At 36.8% G+C, this 14,272-nt stretch overlaps 1 protein-coding gene across 1 annotated transcript in view; it reads left to right on the top strand.

The window, feature by feature from the left end:
* The window catches only part of GTF3C3 (general transcription factor IIIC subunit 3), a 37,611-nt gene that overhangs the window by 4,886 nt on the left and 18,453 nt on the right, over positions 1 to 14,272 (top strand). The window contains exons 5-8 of the mRNA XM_045480600.1: positions 7,699 to 7,890; positions 8,417 to 8,582; positions 11,147 to 11,294; positions 11,843 to 11,915. Of these exons, the coding sequence (XP_045336556.1) occupies positions 7,699 to 7,890; positions 8,417 to 8,582; positions 11,147 to 11,294; positions 11,843 to 11,915 (579 nt within the window). The remainder of the gene's footprint in view (positions 1 to 7,698; positions 7,891 to 8,416; positions 8,583 to 11,146; positions 11,295 to 11,842; positions 11,916 to 14,272) is intronic.

Below are 14,272 nucleotides of genomic sequence, written 5' to 3'. Positions count from 1 at the left end.
GGAAAAAATATTCAGAAGCTTGGAAATGATTGTGATAATAGTGATTTGCCATTTTTCATATTCAGTAGAAATCATTACCAAGAAAATGAAAATCATAGAGTATGACTTAATGAAATATTAATATTTATTGAACTCATATAGCCTTTTTTTTGTTTTTGTTTGTTTTTTAATGTTTCATTTTGGGGTTTTTAGACTTTTGGAGCATTAGTGTTTTTTAAATATGACACGTGTTGAAACCACTTAAAAAGTGTTCTTTTTTTTCTTTCATTTTCCAGATTAGGCAGAGCTAGATTATTTTAATCTACTTTTTGGTAAAAGACACAATTTACATATGTCATTTTTCATTAAACTGCAAATCTTGGGCTCATTGAAGGATATCTTCAGAAGTGACTCTTTGATTAATCACTTATATTTGTCGTTTTGTTTTCCTGATGCGTTGCCAAATGGTGACCTGCGTAGTGGCTTGGGTAATTGTAATACAGTGAACTGTTAATTTATCTTTTCAGTATTTTGGCATTTCATCTTATCTGGGCAAGGGTCCTCTTAGAGATCTTTGGTTTTTTTCTTTGTTAATTTTATTTTTTTCATCATGATAATTGTACTCTTTAATCCCTATACCCTCTTACTCACCCCTATCCCCTGACCCACCTCCTTTCTGGTAACCATCAGTTTGTCCTCTATTAAGAATCTGTTTTTTGGTTTCTCTCTCTCCCTCTTTTTTTCTTTGCTCATTTGTTTTGTTTCTTAAATTCCACATATGAGTGAAATCATATGGTATTTGTCTTTCTCTGACTGACTTATTTCACTTAGCTTTATACTTTCTAGCTCTATCCATATTGCAAATGGCAAGATTTCATTTTTTTTTTATGGCCAAATAATACACACACACACACACACACACACACACACCCCATCTTCTTTATCCATTCATCTATTGATGGACATTTGGGCTGTTTCCATGGTTTGGCTGTTATAAATAATGCTGCTATAAACATTGAGGTGTATGTATCCCTTCAAATTAGTGTTTTTGTATTTTTTGAGTTAATAGTAATACAATTACTGAGTCATAGGGTAGTTCTGTTTTTATTTTATTTTTAAAGTTTATTTATTTATTTTGAGAGAGCAAGTGAGTGGGGGAGGGGCAGAGAGAGAGGGAGAGAGAATTGCAAGCAGGCTCCATGCCTAATGCAGAGCCTGATGTGGGGTTTGATCCTATAACTGCAAGATCATGACCTCAGCCAATATCAAAGAGTTGGTTGCCCACCTCACTGAGCCACCCAGGTATCTGCCCCCCTCCCCCTTTTTTTTAAATAAGCTCTACACCCTACATTGGACTCATGACTCCGAGATCTGGAGCCACATGCTTTACCAGCTGAGCCAGCCAGGTGCCCTTGGGATTGTTTTCTTGATTTCACTTTCTGCTGCTTCATTATTAGTATATAGGAATGCAACAGATTGATGTACATTGATTTGTATCCTGTGACTTTACTGAATTCATTTATCAGTTGTAATAGTTTTTTGGTGGAGTCTTCAAGTCATCTACAAATAGAGTTTTATTTCTTCCTTACCAATTTGGATGCTTTTTGTTTCTTTATATTGTCTAATTACTGTGGCTTGGACTTCCAGTACTATGTCGAATAAAAGTGATGAGAGTGGACATCCTTGTCTTGTTTGTGATCTTAGGGTAAAAGCTCTCAGTTTTTTACCATTGAGTGTGATATTGGTTGTGGGTTTTTCATATAAGGCCTTATTATGTTGAGGTATGTTCCCTCTAGATCTGCTTTGCAGAGGATTTTTATCATGAGTGGATGTTGTACTTTTTCAAATGCTTTTTCTGCATCTGTTGAAATGATCATGTAGTTTTCATCCTTTCTCTTATTAATGTGATGTATAATGATTTTTTGTGAAAACTGAACCACCCTTACTTACATCCTGGGAATATCCCATGTGATTGTGTTGTATGATTTTGTAATGTATTGTTGGATTTGGTTTGCTAATATGTTGAGGATTTTTGCATCTGTATTCATGAGAGATACAAGCCTGTAGTTCTCTCTTTTTGTGGTGTCTTTATCTTGTTTTGGTATCAGGGTAATATTGGCCTCATAGAGTGAATTTGGAAGTTTTCCTTCCTCTTATATTTTTGGAATGGTTTGAGGAGAATAGGTATTAACTCTTCTTTAAATGTTTGCTAGGGAGCACATGGGTAGCTCAGTCGGTTAAGTGTCCAACTCTTGGTTTCAACTTAGGTCATGATCTCACAGTTTGTGAGATCCAGCCCTGCATCAGGCTCTGTGCTGACAGCATGGAACCTGCTTGGGATTCTTTATCTCCCTCTCTCTCTGCCCCTCCCCTGCTGATGTGTGTGCATGCACACTTGCTCTCAAAATAAATAAACATAAAAAAAAAAATAAATGTTTGGTAGAATTTACCTCTGAAGCTCTCTAATCCTGGACTTTTGGTTTTTTGATTACTGCTTCAGTCTCATTACTGCTATTGGTCTGTTCAAAATTTCTGTTTATTCCTGCTTCAGTCTTGGTAGGTTATATGTTTCTAGGAATTTATCCATTTCTTCTAAGTTGTCTAATTTTTTGACATAAAGGTTTTCATAATCTTCTGTTACAATTTTTGTGTTTTTGTGGTGTTGGTTGTTATTTCTCTCCTTTCGTCTGTGACTTTGTTTATTTGGGTCCTCTCACTTTTTTTTTTTTTTTTCCTTTTTTTGATAATTTTACTAGAGGTTTATCAATTTTGTTGATCTTCTCAAAGAACTTAGCTCCTGGTTTCATTGATCTGTTCTATTTTTTTTTTTTTTTTTAGTTTATCATTTGTTTCTGCTCTAATTTTTTTTTTTTAAGGTTTTATTTTTAGGTAATCTCTGTACCCAGTGTGGGGCGTGAAATCACAATCTGAGATCAAGAGTATTGTATACCCACTGAGCCAGCCAGGTGGCCCTCCACTCTGATCTTTATTTTTTCCTTCCTTTTGCCGGGTTTGGGTTTTATTCTTCTTTTTCTAGCTTCTTTAGATATAAGGTTAGGTTGTTTATTTGAAAATTGTCTTGCTTCTTGATGTCCTGTATTGCTATAAACTCACTCTTAGAACCAGTTTTGCTGTGTCCAAAAGATTTTGGATCATTGTGTTTTCATTTGTTCCCGTGTAGTTTTTGATTTCTTCTTTGATTTCTTGGTTGACCCACTGACTGTGTAGTAGCATGTTATTTAGCTTCCATGTATTTGTGCTCTTTCCAGATTTTTTCTTACAGTTGATTTCTAGTTTCATAGTTTTGTGGTCAGTAAAGATGCGTGGTATGACTTCAATTTTTTTTTAATTTGTTGAGACTTTCTCTGTGGCCTAAAATGTGATCTTTTCTAGAGAATGTTCCATGTGCACTTGAAAGGAATGTGTATTCTGCTGTTTTATTATGAATGTGTGTGTTAAATCCGTCTGGTCCAGTGTGTCATTCAGAACCACTGTTTGCTGATTTTCTGTTTGGATGATCTGTCCATTGTTATAAGTGGACATCACTTACATCCTCTACTACTATTGTATTATTACTGGTTATTTCCTTTATATTTGTTATTAACTGTTTTTATGTATTTGGGTGCTTCCATGGTGAGTGCATAAATATTTACAATTGTTATATCCTCTTGTTGGATCGGCCCCCTTATTATTATATAATATCCTTCTTTGTCTCTTTTTAAAAATTTTTAAAATGTTTTTATTTATTTTGAGACAGAGATAGAGAGTGAGTAGGGAAAGGGCAGAGATAGAGGGAGACCAAATCTCAAGCAGGCTCTGCACTGTCAGTGCAGAGCCCAATGTGGGATGCAAAACCACAAACCATGAGATCATGACCTAAGTTGAAATTTAAGAGTTGAATCCTTAACCAACTGAGCCACTCAAGCTCTTGTCTCTTGTTAGTCTTTTTTTTTTTTTAATTAAATTAAATCTAATTTAATTATATAGATTTTTGTAGATTTTATTTTTTTAAAGTAATCTTTACACCAAATGTAGGGCTCATACTTACAACCCCGAGGTCAAGAGTTGCATGCTCTAGTGACTGAGCCAGACAGGTACCCCAAACTCTTTGTTTTAAAGTCTGTTGTCTTGCTACCCTGGCTTTCTTTTAACATCCATTTGCACGATAAATGTTTCTCTATCCCTTCACTTTGAATCTGCAGGTGTCTTTCAACCTGAAATGAGTCTTTTGTGGGCAGCATATACATGGGTGTTAATTTTTTATCCATTCTGTCACACTGTCTTTTGATAGTGGCATTTAGTCCATTTACATTCAAAGTAATTATTGATAGATATGTATTACTATTTTGTTACTTGTTTTGTGGTTGTTTCTGCATATTTTCTCTGATTCTTTCTTCTCTTGCTCTTTCATGGTTTGTTGGCTTTTTTTTTTTTTTTTTTTTAACTGTTTAATGTTTATTTATTTCTGAGACAGAGACAGAGCATGAGTGGAGGGCGGGGGGGGGAAGGCAGAGAGAGAGAGGGAGACACAGAATCCGAAGCAGGCTCCAGGCTCTGAGCCATCAGCACAGAGCCTGATGTGGGGCTCGAACTCACAAACCGTGAGATCATGACCTGAGCCGAAGTCGGTCGCTCAACCAACTGAGCCACCCAGGCGCCCCTGTTGGCTTTTTTTTTAATGATATACTTTGATTCCTGTCTTTTTTTTTTTTTTTGCATATGTATTACTGGTTTTTTATGTGTTTGGCATTAGGTTCGCATATAAAATCTTTTGCAAATAGCAGTCTATATTAAGTTGATGGTCGCTTAAGCCCATTCTTATCTCCCCTCCATGTTTTAGATACATAGTGTCATATTTCACATCCTTTTATTTTATGAATGCTTTGACTTATTTTTGCAGAAATATTTTTACTTTTGTGTTTTTTACTTTTCATACTTTCACGTAGGGTCTTTCATTTGCATTCAAAGAGTCCCCTTTAATTTTCTTGTAGGGCTGGTCTAGTGGTGATGAACTCCTTTATTTTTTGTTTGTCTGAGAAACTTTTTATCTCTTCTTCTATTCTGAATGATAGCCTTGTTGGATAGAGTATTCTTGTCTACAGATTTTCCCCTTTTAGCACTTTGAATATATCATGCCACTCTCTTACAGCCTGTAAAATTTCTGCTAAAAAATCTGATAGCCTCATAGGGTTTCCCTTGTGTGTAACTGTCTTCTTTTCTCTTGCTATTTTTATATTTTTTCCTTATTAGTGCACTTTGCTATTTTAATTACTATGTGTCTTGGTGTGAACCTCCTTATTGAATTTTTGGAGGTATCTCTGTGCCTCCAGGAGCTGGATCTGTTTCCTTCCCCAGATTGGGGAAGTTTTCAGCTTTTATATCTTCAAATAAAATTTCTGCCCCCTTCTCTCTCTTCTTCTGAGATCCTTATAATACACATGTTATTATGTTACTATGTTATGGTTGATGGAGTCATTGAGTTTCCTAATACTTCCCAATTTGCATAATTTTCTTTCCTCTCCTTTGCTCAGCTGGGTTACCTACCATTACTGTGTCTTCTAGGTCATTAATTTGTTCTTCTGCTTTATCCAGCCTGATATTCCATTAAGTGTATTTTAATTTCATTTATTATGTTCTTCATCTGTGATTGATTCTTTTTTAGCTCTGTGTTAAGGGTCTCACTGATGTCTTCCATTCTTTTCTCAAGTCCAGTGAGTGTCTTTATGATCATTACTTTAAATTCTGTATCAAGCATATTTGTATCCATTTTGCTTTGGTCTCTTGCTGTGGTTTGGTTCTATACTTTCATTTGGGAGATACTTCTCTGTCTCTTCATTTTGTCTGACTTTCTGTGTCTGTTTCTTTATGTTAGGAAAATCAGCTACTTCTCTTGCTCTTAACGATAATATCCTTATGAAGAAGAGGTCCTGTAGTGCACTGTAGTCCAGTGTCCCCTGTTTCCTAGGGCCTCGTGCTTCAGGGAGTGTCTCCTATATGTGTCTTGTGTGCTCTGCTGTTGAGTCTTGGCCTCTTTTTCTTTCAGTTCAGTTGTCTGCAGAGGCTCTCTTTGCCTATTGTGGGCATTGTTTGGTCCCCAGCAGAAGTGGATTGCATTTTAACAAGGTGTGCAGTGGTCTGCTTGCAAAATGAGACCTGCCACCACTTGCAGCTGCCGCGTTTGAAGTCCCACACAACTTGCAGGTTGGGAGATGTGGTGTCTGTGGTTTGCACTGATCTTCTGGGGGAAGGGCCTGTAACGGGGACTAAGGCCAGCTTGGCTAGGAAGGGTGGATCTGCCAAAGTGCAAGGGGGCAGGGCTTGCTTTAAACAAGTTAGGTAGCGAGTGTTGGTTCCTGCAGGTGGTTGTTGTTTATGCTGGGGGTAGATGGGTAGGGAGATGACGCCTGCTAGCTCCTTTGTTCGTGGAGGGGTCTCCCTGTGATCCCTGTCTCTCTGGGACGTGCTCTGAGATGAACAAATCACTCTCCCTTCCATCTGCCCCTGGTGTCTTTCAAGCTGCTGGTTCTGCATGGTATCTGCATGGCCTGTTTTTTGTGCTATCTAAGGGTAGGGACTTTGCTTGCTAATATCCTCTCGGGTCTCCTAGAGCCATGCTGGTGGATTTTTAAAATTGCAGACTTTCAGTCCCATTGGTTTTAAGAACTCAATGAAACTCGGCTCCTCTCGCTTTCAAAGGCAAATATTATGGGGATTCACCTCACCATTTGTGGGCTCTCCAGTGTGAAGGTTCCTTCTTTGCACCACTGGCTTCCTTCCTGTTGCAGACGGTCCTCTTTGTCTCCCAGACTGTGTCTTCACACTTCATACCTTCATTGTGACCTCTTCTATACCTTTTATTGTGGTTTTTGTTCTGCCGGTCTTCAGATCGTTTTCTGGATTATTTATGCTGATATCAGTGTTATCTAGTTGCATCCATGGGATGAAGTGGGGTTAGGGTCCGCCTACTCTATCTACCATCTTCCCAGCCAACCTTCCTGAAGGCTTGTTAAACATTTCCTGGATTGGAGCACCTGGCTGGTTCAGTTGGTAGAGCATGTAACTCTTGATCTTGGAGTTGTGAGTTTAAGCCCCACATTGGACATACAGTTTACTTTAAAAATTTCCTGCATTGCTTATTAGGATAACTTGAGGTCACTGCTTTTTCTTTTCTATCTGAAGAAACAAGATTAACCACACTTTTTTCTTGAGAATATTTTGTTTGGTTCCTACATTGCCATATTATCTTTTCCTTTATATTAGTTTATAGTTGTTTATTTTTGACAATAACTTTGACTTTAATTCCTTGTGATTTTAGAACTTCATTTCAGAAACATTTCAGAAATGCAGATCAACTATTCATTTTGATATCCTGGATTTAGGTGCAGTTTAGATACCCTCAGTCCATTCATTCCATATGCCTGTGTTTGTTGGATCACGAAGCTTCAACACTGATGTGCTGATGCTCATTGGGATGAATTCACTCAGTTATTAAGCCATGTTTAGCCTTAGCAAAGGGGGATTTTCATAAGGAGCACATAGTGGAGAATAGAATTTTTCATGAAATGATACCTTCTAAATTCCATCAGGTAGTTTGTATAATTCTGCTAGGGTGCTTAAAAGAGTTTAATTATTACAAGATCATAATTTGAGCCATAGGATTGCATCATCTCATGCTTCTTTCCTCAGTCAGTGGAATTTGTTTTTTTTAATTCATTATAGCTCCTCTGGCTTATGAGCCATTCTCTACTCTGGCCATGATATATGAGGACCAAGGTGACATGGAGAAGTCTCTGCAGTTTGAGTTGATTGCTGCACATTTAAATCCCAGTGACACTGAAGAATGGGTTAGATTGGCAGAAATGTCTCTGGAACAAGATAATATTAAGCAGGCTATTTTTTGCTACACAAAAGGTAATTAAAATGTTTTTCTTATTTTGTTTGATAAAAATGTTACATAATATATTTCTTGATAATTGTACTTGATACTCTGGGGTGATGTTAGCTGAAATGTATTTATTCCTTGTATTCTGTGGTCCCTATATTCTGTCATCCCAGGGTTAAGTATTTGGAGCCTGTCTGCTTTCATGTTTATCAGCAACTTTATAGTGTGAGCTAATATGGCACAAAAGTTGGTAGAACACTACCTTCAATTTCCTACTGAGATTGTTGGTTCTAAGCTGTTCCTTGAGGGTTACCATCACACTAAGTTACCAAATGAAGATTAATGTAGAGATTCAGGTTCTGTCTGGTCTTAGAGTAAACCTAACTGAGAGTTCCTGTGAAGATAGATTTGTTCCAGAGTAACCCACTTAGTTCTATTAGACAATTAGTTTAGAGCGTTCATTTAATTTTCTGAAAAGAGAATTGGTCATACCCAAGTATCATGAACACCTTTTTGTGATAAATCCATAATTTGTATTCTCTTTTTTCTTTTTAGCTCTTAAATATGAACCTACTAATGTCCGTTACCTGTGGGAGCGATCAAGCCTTTATGAACAAATGGGGGATCATAAAATGGCAATGGATGGTTATAGGCGTATTTTAAACCTTTTATCTCCATCTGATGGAGAACGTTTTATGCAGTTGACTAGAGATATGGCAAAGTAAGTTTGTAGTGAAGTATATATAGATGCTCCTGATAATCATCTTATTTCACACGTCAAAGCACATATTTGAAGTAGAATGTATTTTTTATTGAGGTTAAAAGAAGTGTTTTATTTCCTATATTTTATATTGTGCTTAAATATAGAGGTGGGTTTTTTTTTTTCAGTAATTTTCTGTTTCCAAGTCAACTGTGTGATTACTTAGAAAAATTTGTATATACAATTACCCTCAAGTGTTCTGAAGTTTAAAAATGGGGCATGTTCTAAAAGGATGATTAGGTTCCTAGGTTTCCATAACTTAGTTGATGTACATTTGCAATAATATTAGATTAGTTGTTGTAAATATGCTATTGAAATGTTTGTGGTCTGGGGTTTTCTATAATTGTATCTTTAGTTAGTACTAGAATAACATCTTAAAACAAAAATTTTTCTTTGTGGTTGACACAGCACTGACTGTGGTATATATTTTATTTTAAAATATCCCATTTTCAATGACGTGGATGGAACTAGAGTGTATTATGGTACGTGAAATAAGTCAGTCAGGGAAAGACAAATACCATGATTTCATTCATGTGGAATGTAAGAAACAAAACAGATTAACAAAGGAGAAGGGAATAAAAAGAGAGGGAAGCAAACCACAAGAGACTTAACGTTATAGAACAAACTGAGGGTTGATGGAGGGAGGTCAGTGGGGGATGGATTAGATGGGTGATGGGTATTAAGGAGGCACTTATGTTGAGCACTGGGTGTTATATATAAGTGAAGAATCACTAAATTCTCCTGAAACCAATATTACACCATATGCTAACTAATTAGGATTTAAATAAAAATTTGAAAATAAAAATAAAAGATAAAATATTATATGCTACTATACTTCTCTGACATGCTGTACATCAAAGCAAGGCAGGAAACATTTTGGCTAAATAATGTCTTGTAAGCTCTCTTTTCTAGAGGTATCTGTAAATGGTATTTCAATCTAGAATGAACCATCTTGATCTGGTTAGTGCAGTAATCTGTGGAAGGGATAATAGTAGCCTGGACCAGGATAAAAGTGCAGGTGGTGAGAAGTAATCAGATTCTGGGTGTATTTTAAGGCTGAACTCAACGATTTTCTAATAGGAGATGGGTGGGTGTGTGTGTATGAAAGAGAGAGAGAGGGAGACACACACACACACAGACAGACAAGGGAAGAGTTCTTAGGACTAAACCCTGAGGCACTCCAGTGTTTAGAAATCAGGAAAATCAGGAGGAAGCAGCAGGGAGACTGAAAGGAAATGGGCAGTGAAGTAGGAAGAAACTAAGAGAACATGATATACTAGAAATGTATTGAAGAAAGCACTGCAAGGAGGAGGGATGAAATAGTCCAGATAGAGCATGTAAATTGAGGACTGAGTATTGACGTTGGAGATGGGGTGAGGGTTCCTGGAGTATTGGCAGCTCTGGAGAAATTTATAAGGGGAGCAGAGGAATGAGAGGATAATTAGAATGGGTTGTAGGGGTAAGAGATAATTTTTAAGTTGGGAAAAATTACAATGGATTTGTATTCAGCTGGTGTAATCCACAATTGAGGAACACACTGAAGATTCATGAGAGAAGGGACAGTTGCTTGAGTGATATCCTTGAGTAGGTTGGAGAGAATGGGATCTAGTTGGGGGTTTGCCTTATAGGTGGAGAATGTGGAATATATGGCCATGGGTGTGTGTAAGTAGGAAGATGTATTGGGAGTGTGTGGGATGTCATGATCTGGTTCTCTGCAAACTAAGAAGCAAGGTCATCAGCTGACAGTGAGGATCAGAGAGTTTTGGAGGTTTGAAGGGAGAGATGAGAAGCGGTTGTCTAGGTCTTTGGGGCCTTGGTGCAGCATTTGTGTCACCTAGGAGCCTGTCATAAATTAGAATCTCAGTCCTGCCCCAGCTCTACTGAATCAGAATATGCCTTTTTACAAGATGCCCAGTTACTTTGTATGCATATTCAGGTTTGAAAAGTACTGCACAAAGTAACTAGCAAGACTGCTGACAGCACCATGGGCCCACTTGAGGCTAGTGATCATTAATTTAGAGTGAGTCCAGTCAGCATGGTCAGCTTGACAAGTGGTTGTGAAGAGTAGGCATATTTGGATTAACAAGGGTTGGGATTTTATCACATGACTTTATCAGAAGGGACAGAAGGACAGGAGAAGTGAGGAGATGCACAAGAGAGTAATTACAATGTTGGTCTATGGAGAAGGAGGAAAGTGAAGACAAGAGGCTGCAGGACAGTGAAACAGGTAGATCGATGCTTTGTAGACCCCACTGAGGTGGAACAGTTGCTGGAATTGGGTGATAGGATGAGCTGGAATGGTATGAGGTAGCTTTTGTAGAGTGAGGGGCTTGACATGATGGCATTGTCAAATGGGCATTGCCCATTTTTCTTTCGATCAGCTATGATTATGATTTTAAGGAAAAGTTTTTTCTCCTCTCTGATTTTAAGAAAATGGAAATCATAGGTAATGGATGGTCTGAGCAAGGATGTGAGTTTTATAATCTGAATTAAGTATGCATCCATTTTGTCATTTATTTTTTCAGGAGTTACTATGAAGCCAATGATGTTACTTCAGCTATTAACATAATTGAAGAAGCTTTTTCAAAACATCAGGGTCTTGTTTCCATGGAAGATGTTAATGTAGCAGCTGAACTATATATTTCTAACAAACAGTATGACAGAGCTTTGGAGGTAGGAACATGTAATGTGTTTCTCTCTTAGATTTAGGACACATTTCTGCATTTTAGAAATTCTTACAAATTGACAATTCCTCACTTGAGTTATAAAAAATTAAATTATTTATATACTAAGTTATATTTGTAAAGTCTATATGGAAACAGATTTCTAGATTCTATAGTAATTCCATATGAAAGGTAAAGTATAGTTATATGATAAAAGCTCTCGCCATTATCACAGGTGCCAGATAGCCTGTACTTCAGGGTAGCAGGACTGAGCAGCCAGACCAATTGCTGTGATTCCATTCCTAAGCTGTTGGGAACAGTAGTTTGGTTTGATATAGGGGAATTATGTATCTTCTGTTAAACATTTAGTTAATATGATATAAAAATGTTAATATATCACAGTAGTTCCTTATTTTAAAGAGATTTGTCGATGCTTTTTATAGTTCATTTAGGATGAACTATATATTATTTGAATTAACTGTACAAATCTTTGCATTGTGAAAAGGTTTTTCATATGTATCTATTATATCATTTCCTTTTTTTCTTCCATTCTTTTAGGTAATAACAGATTTTTCTGGAATTGTGCTGGAAAAAAAAACTACAGAAGAAGGCACTTCAGAAGAGAATAAAGGTTGTAGTTCCTTCTGCGTAGAGTGGATAGTATACTTAATCCTCTCTTTTTTATAATGTGGCATTTAGAAATTGATAGTTAAATGTTCTCATAACAAGTTGTCCCAGAAGCATTTTTTTCTTTGTAGAGATTTCATATCCTTTTCCTATGGGTATTTACTCACAAGACATCTTTTTAAAAATTTGTTTTCAGTCCCTTTTTACTTCTCAGTACATCCATTTGAACATGGCATTTCTCATTGATCCAGGTCTTTTTAATGATACGTGAACAAAGAATGGATTACTGAACAGCTATCAAAAACATTTGGATATAAAGCAATTTAATTTTTAGGAAGGACTTAAAATACTCTCCTTGAAAAAAATCTACTTCAAACTTAAGCATTCACATAAAAAGTAGAAACTGATATGATTACTATCTTTGAAAACTTAAAATATGTAGTTAGGGATCTGGCTAGAAAGTCATACCTGAAGTATGGCTTGCAGTATCTCTTTCAGCTTTTTCCTTTGTATCACACCCAGTAACCTGTTCTGTGCAAATATTAGCATGCAAGACCCTGTCTGAGGTTGTAATAAAATTGAACTCTGGGCAGAATAGATGTCCCTTTTCTTGTGAGGAAATTCCTATGTAGTACCTTCCACCTCCACCCCATGAGGCTTTTGGTGGTGGTGGGGAAGTGGGAAGACACTTGTTACCTGAGTACTGCCTGCTTCAAAATACTTCTCTCCCTGGCAGTCATGAAGCCTAAAAATTCCATCATTATATAATCCTTTGGGTTAAGGCATAATTATTCAAAAACAAAAGCCTTTTTTTTTTTAAAGGATCTATCCTAATGTAAAGTAGTAATTCATTTTTACAGTCAATTTGTGTGCTAATTCATAGAGAACAAGGCACAAATAAGACATGGGAAAGATAAATATTGAAGTGAAAAGTTGTTGGGGAATGAAGAGCCCAGTTCAATAAGAGTTTCTTATAAGATTCTATGCTGGTGGGGAATATACAGAGGATGAGGATATTTCCTGCCCTTAAGGACATGGGGGAGTGGGATACAAATGAAATGTATACAATTTAATTTTAATAGGAACAGTGTGATCATCTCTGTAGTAAACCTGACATTATGGGAAAATAGAGAAAAGCAATATACTAAGATCAGAGGAGGTTTCTAGAAGTATAATTTAAGCGAACACCCAAGAGGAGGTGCATATCAGACTGAGGTCCCAGGGTGTAGGAGCACTACTTGGTATGGACAGGATTAGATAAGGTGCTTTGGTTGAGGATCTTGGATAATGAAGGAGTAGTGAATGAGTAGTAAAGAGTAGGAATTATAATGCCATGAGAGCATGCATTAGGGTCTCTGAAGGACTCTGTCAATTTTGATAGTTTTCTTGGACCTGGCCTAAACTAGAGTTGAGTCTCAGTTAAGTTGTTTTGCAGCCATAATTTTTCTTTTTTTTTAAGTTTATCTATTTTGAGAGAAGGCATGAGTGGCGGAGGGGCAGAAAGAGAGAGGGAGAAAGAATTCCAAGGCTCCGTGCTGTCTGTACAGAGCTCAAACACGGGGCTCGAGCTCATGAACCGAGAGATCATAACCTGAGCCAAAATCAAGAGTCAGATGCTCAACTGACTGAGCCACCCAGGCGCCTCTGTACTTTCTGTTTGAGATCTTTCTTCTAAAAAATTAAGTCGTGTTGAAATATACTGCTATTATTTTGAAAATATTAAGGAAAAATAGAATTATGTTCAACTTTTAATTGTAGATATGTTTGTTAGTCATTTTGTTTAATATATTTTACTGAGTTTCATTGGCCATTCCTCCTTCTTCCTTCCTTCCTTCCTCCCTCCCTCCCTCCCTCCCTCCCTCCCTCCCTCCCTCCCTTCCTTTCTTAATGATTTAACATATATGAATTCAGGAAGCATCTTAACATAAATCAACAACATGTCACAGTTAAAGTAGTGGTGTTTGTCTCTCTTAGTATATAAAATAATGGTGCATCTGAAATCGGGCATCTTAGAGTTGATAAAATAACTTTAAAGAAAGAGATAATCCAGACAACTAGGACATTAAAACACTTTCAACGTAAGCAAAATTTGTTTTCCATATGCATTTTTGAAAATGAGAACATTTATTGGTGGATTAATAAGCATTTCCATTGAGGTTCACAATAAAATGAGGTTTAAAAGATACTGCTCTTAGCACAGAGCCTGCTTGGAATTTTCTCTCTCCCTCTCTCTCTGCTCCTCCCCTACTCATGCACACACACACTCTCTCTCTCTCTCTTCAAAATAAATAAATTTAAAAAAAGATACCGCTGCTATATGTTAGTTGATAAACTATTATTTAAACTGTAGGGGCTGTAAAT

Source organism: Leopardus geoffroyi, chromosome C1, assembly GCF_018350155.1.
Source record: "Leopardus geoffroyi isolate Oge1 chromosome C1, O.geoffroyi_Oge1_pat1.0, whole genome shotgun sequence".
In the NCBI taxonomy this organism is placed as follows: domain Eukaryota; kingdom Metazoa; phylum Chordata; class Mammalia; order Carnivora; family Felidae; genus Leopardus; species Leopardus geoffroyi.
The sequence above is the reverse complement of the archived record's forward strand: the minus strand, read 5'-3'. Positions and strand labels throughout refer to the sequence as shown.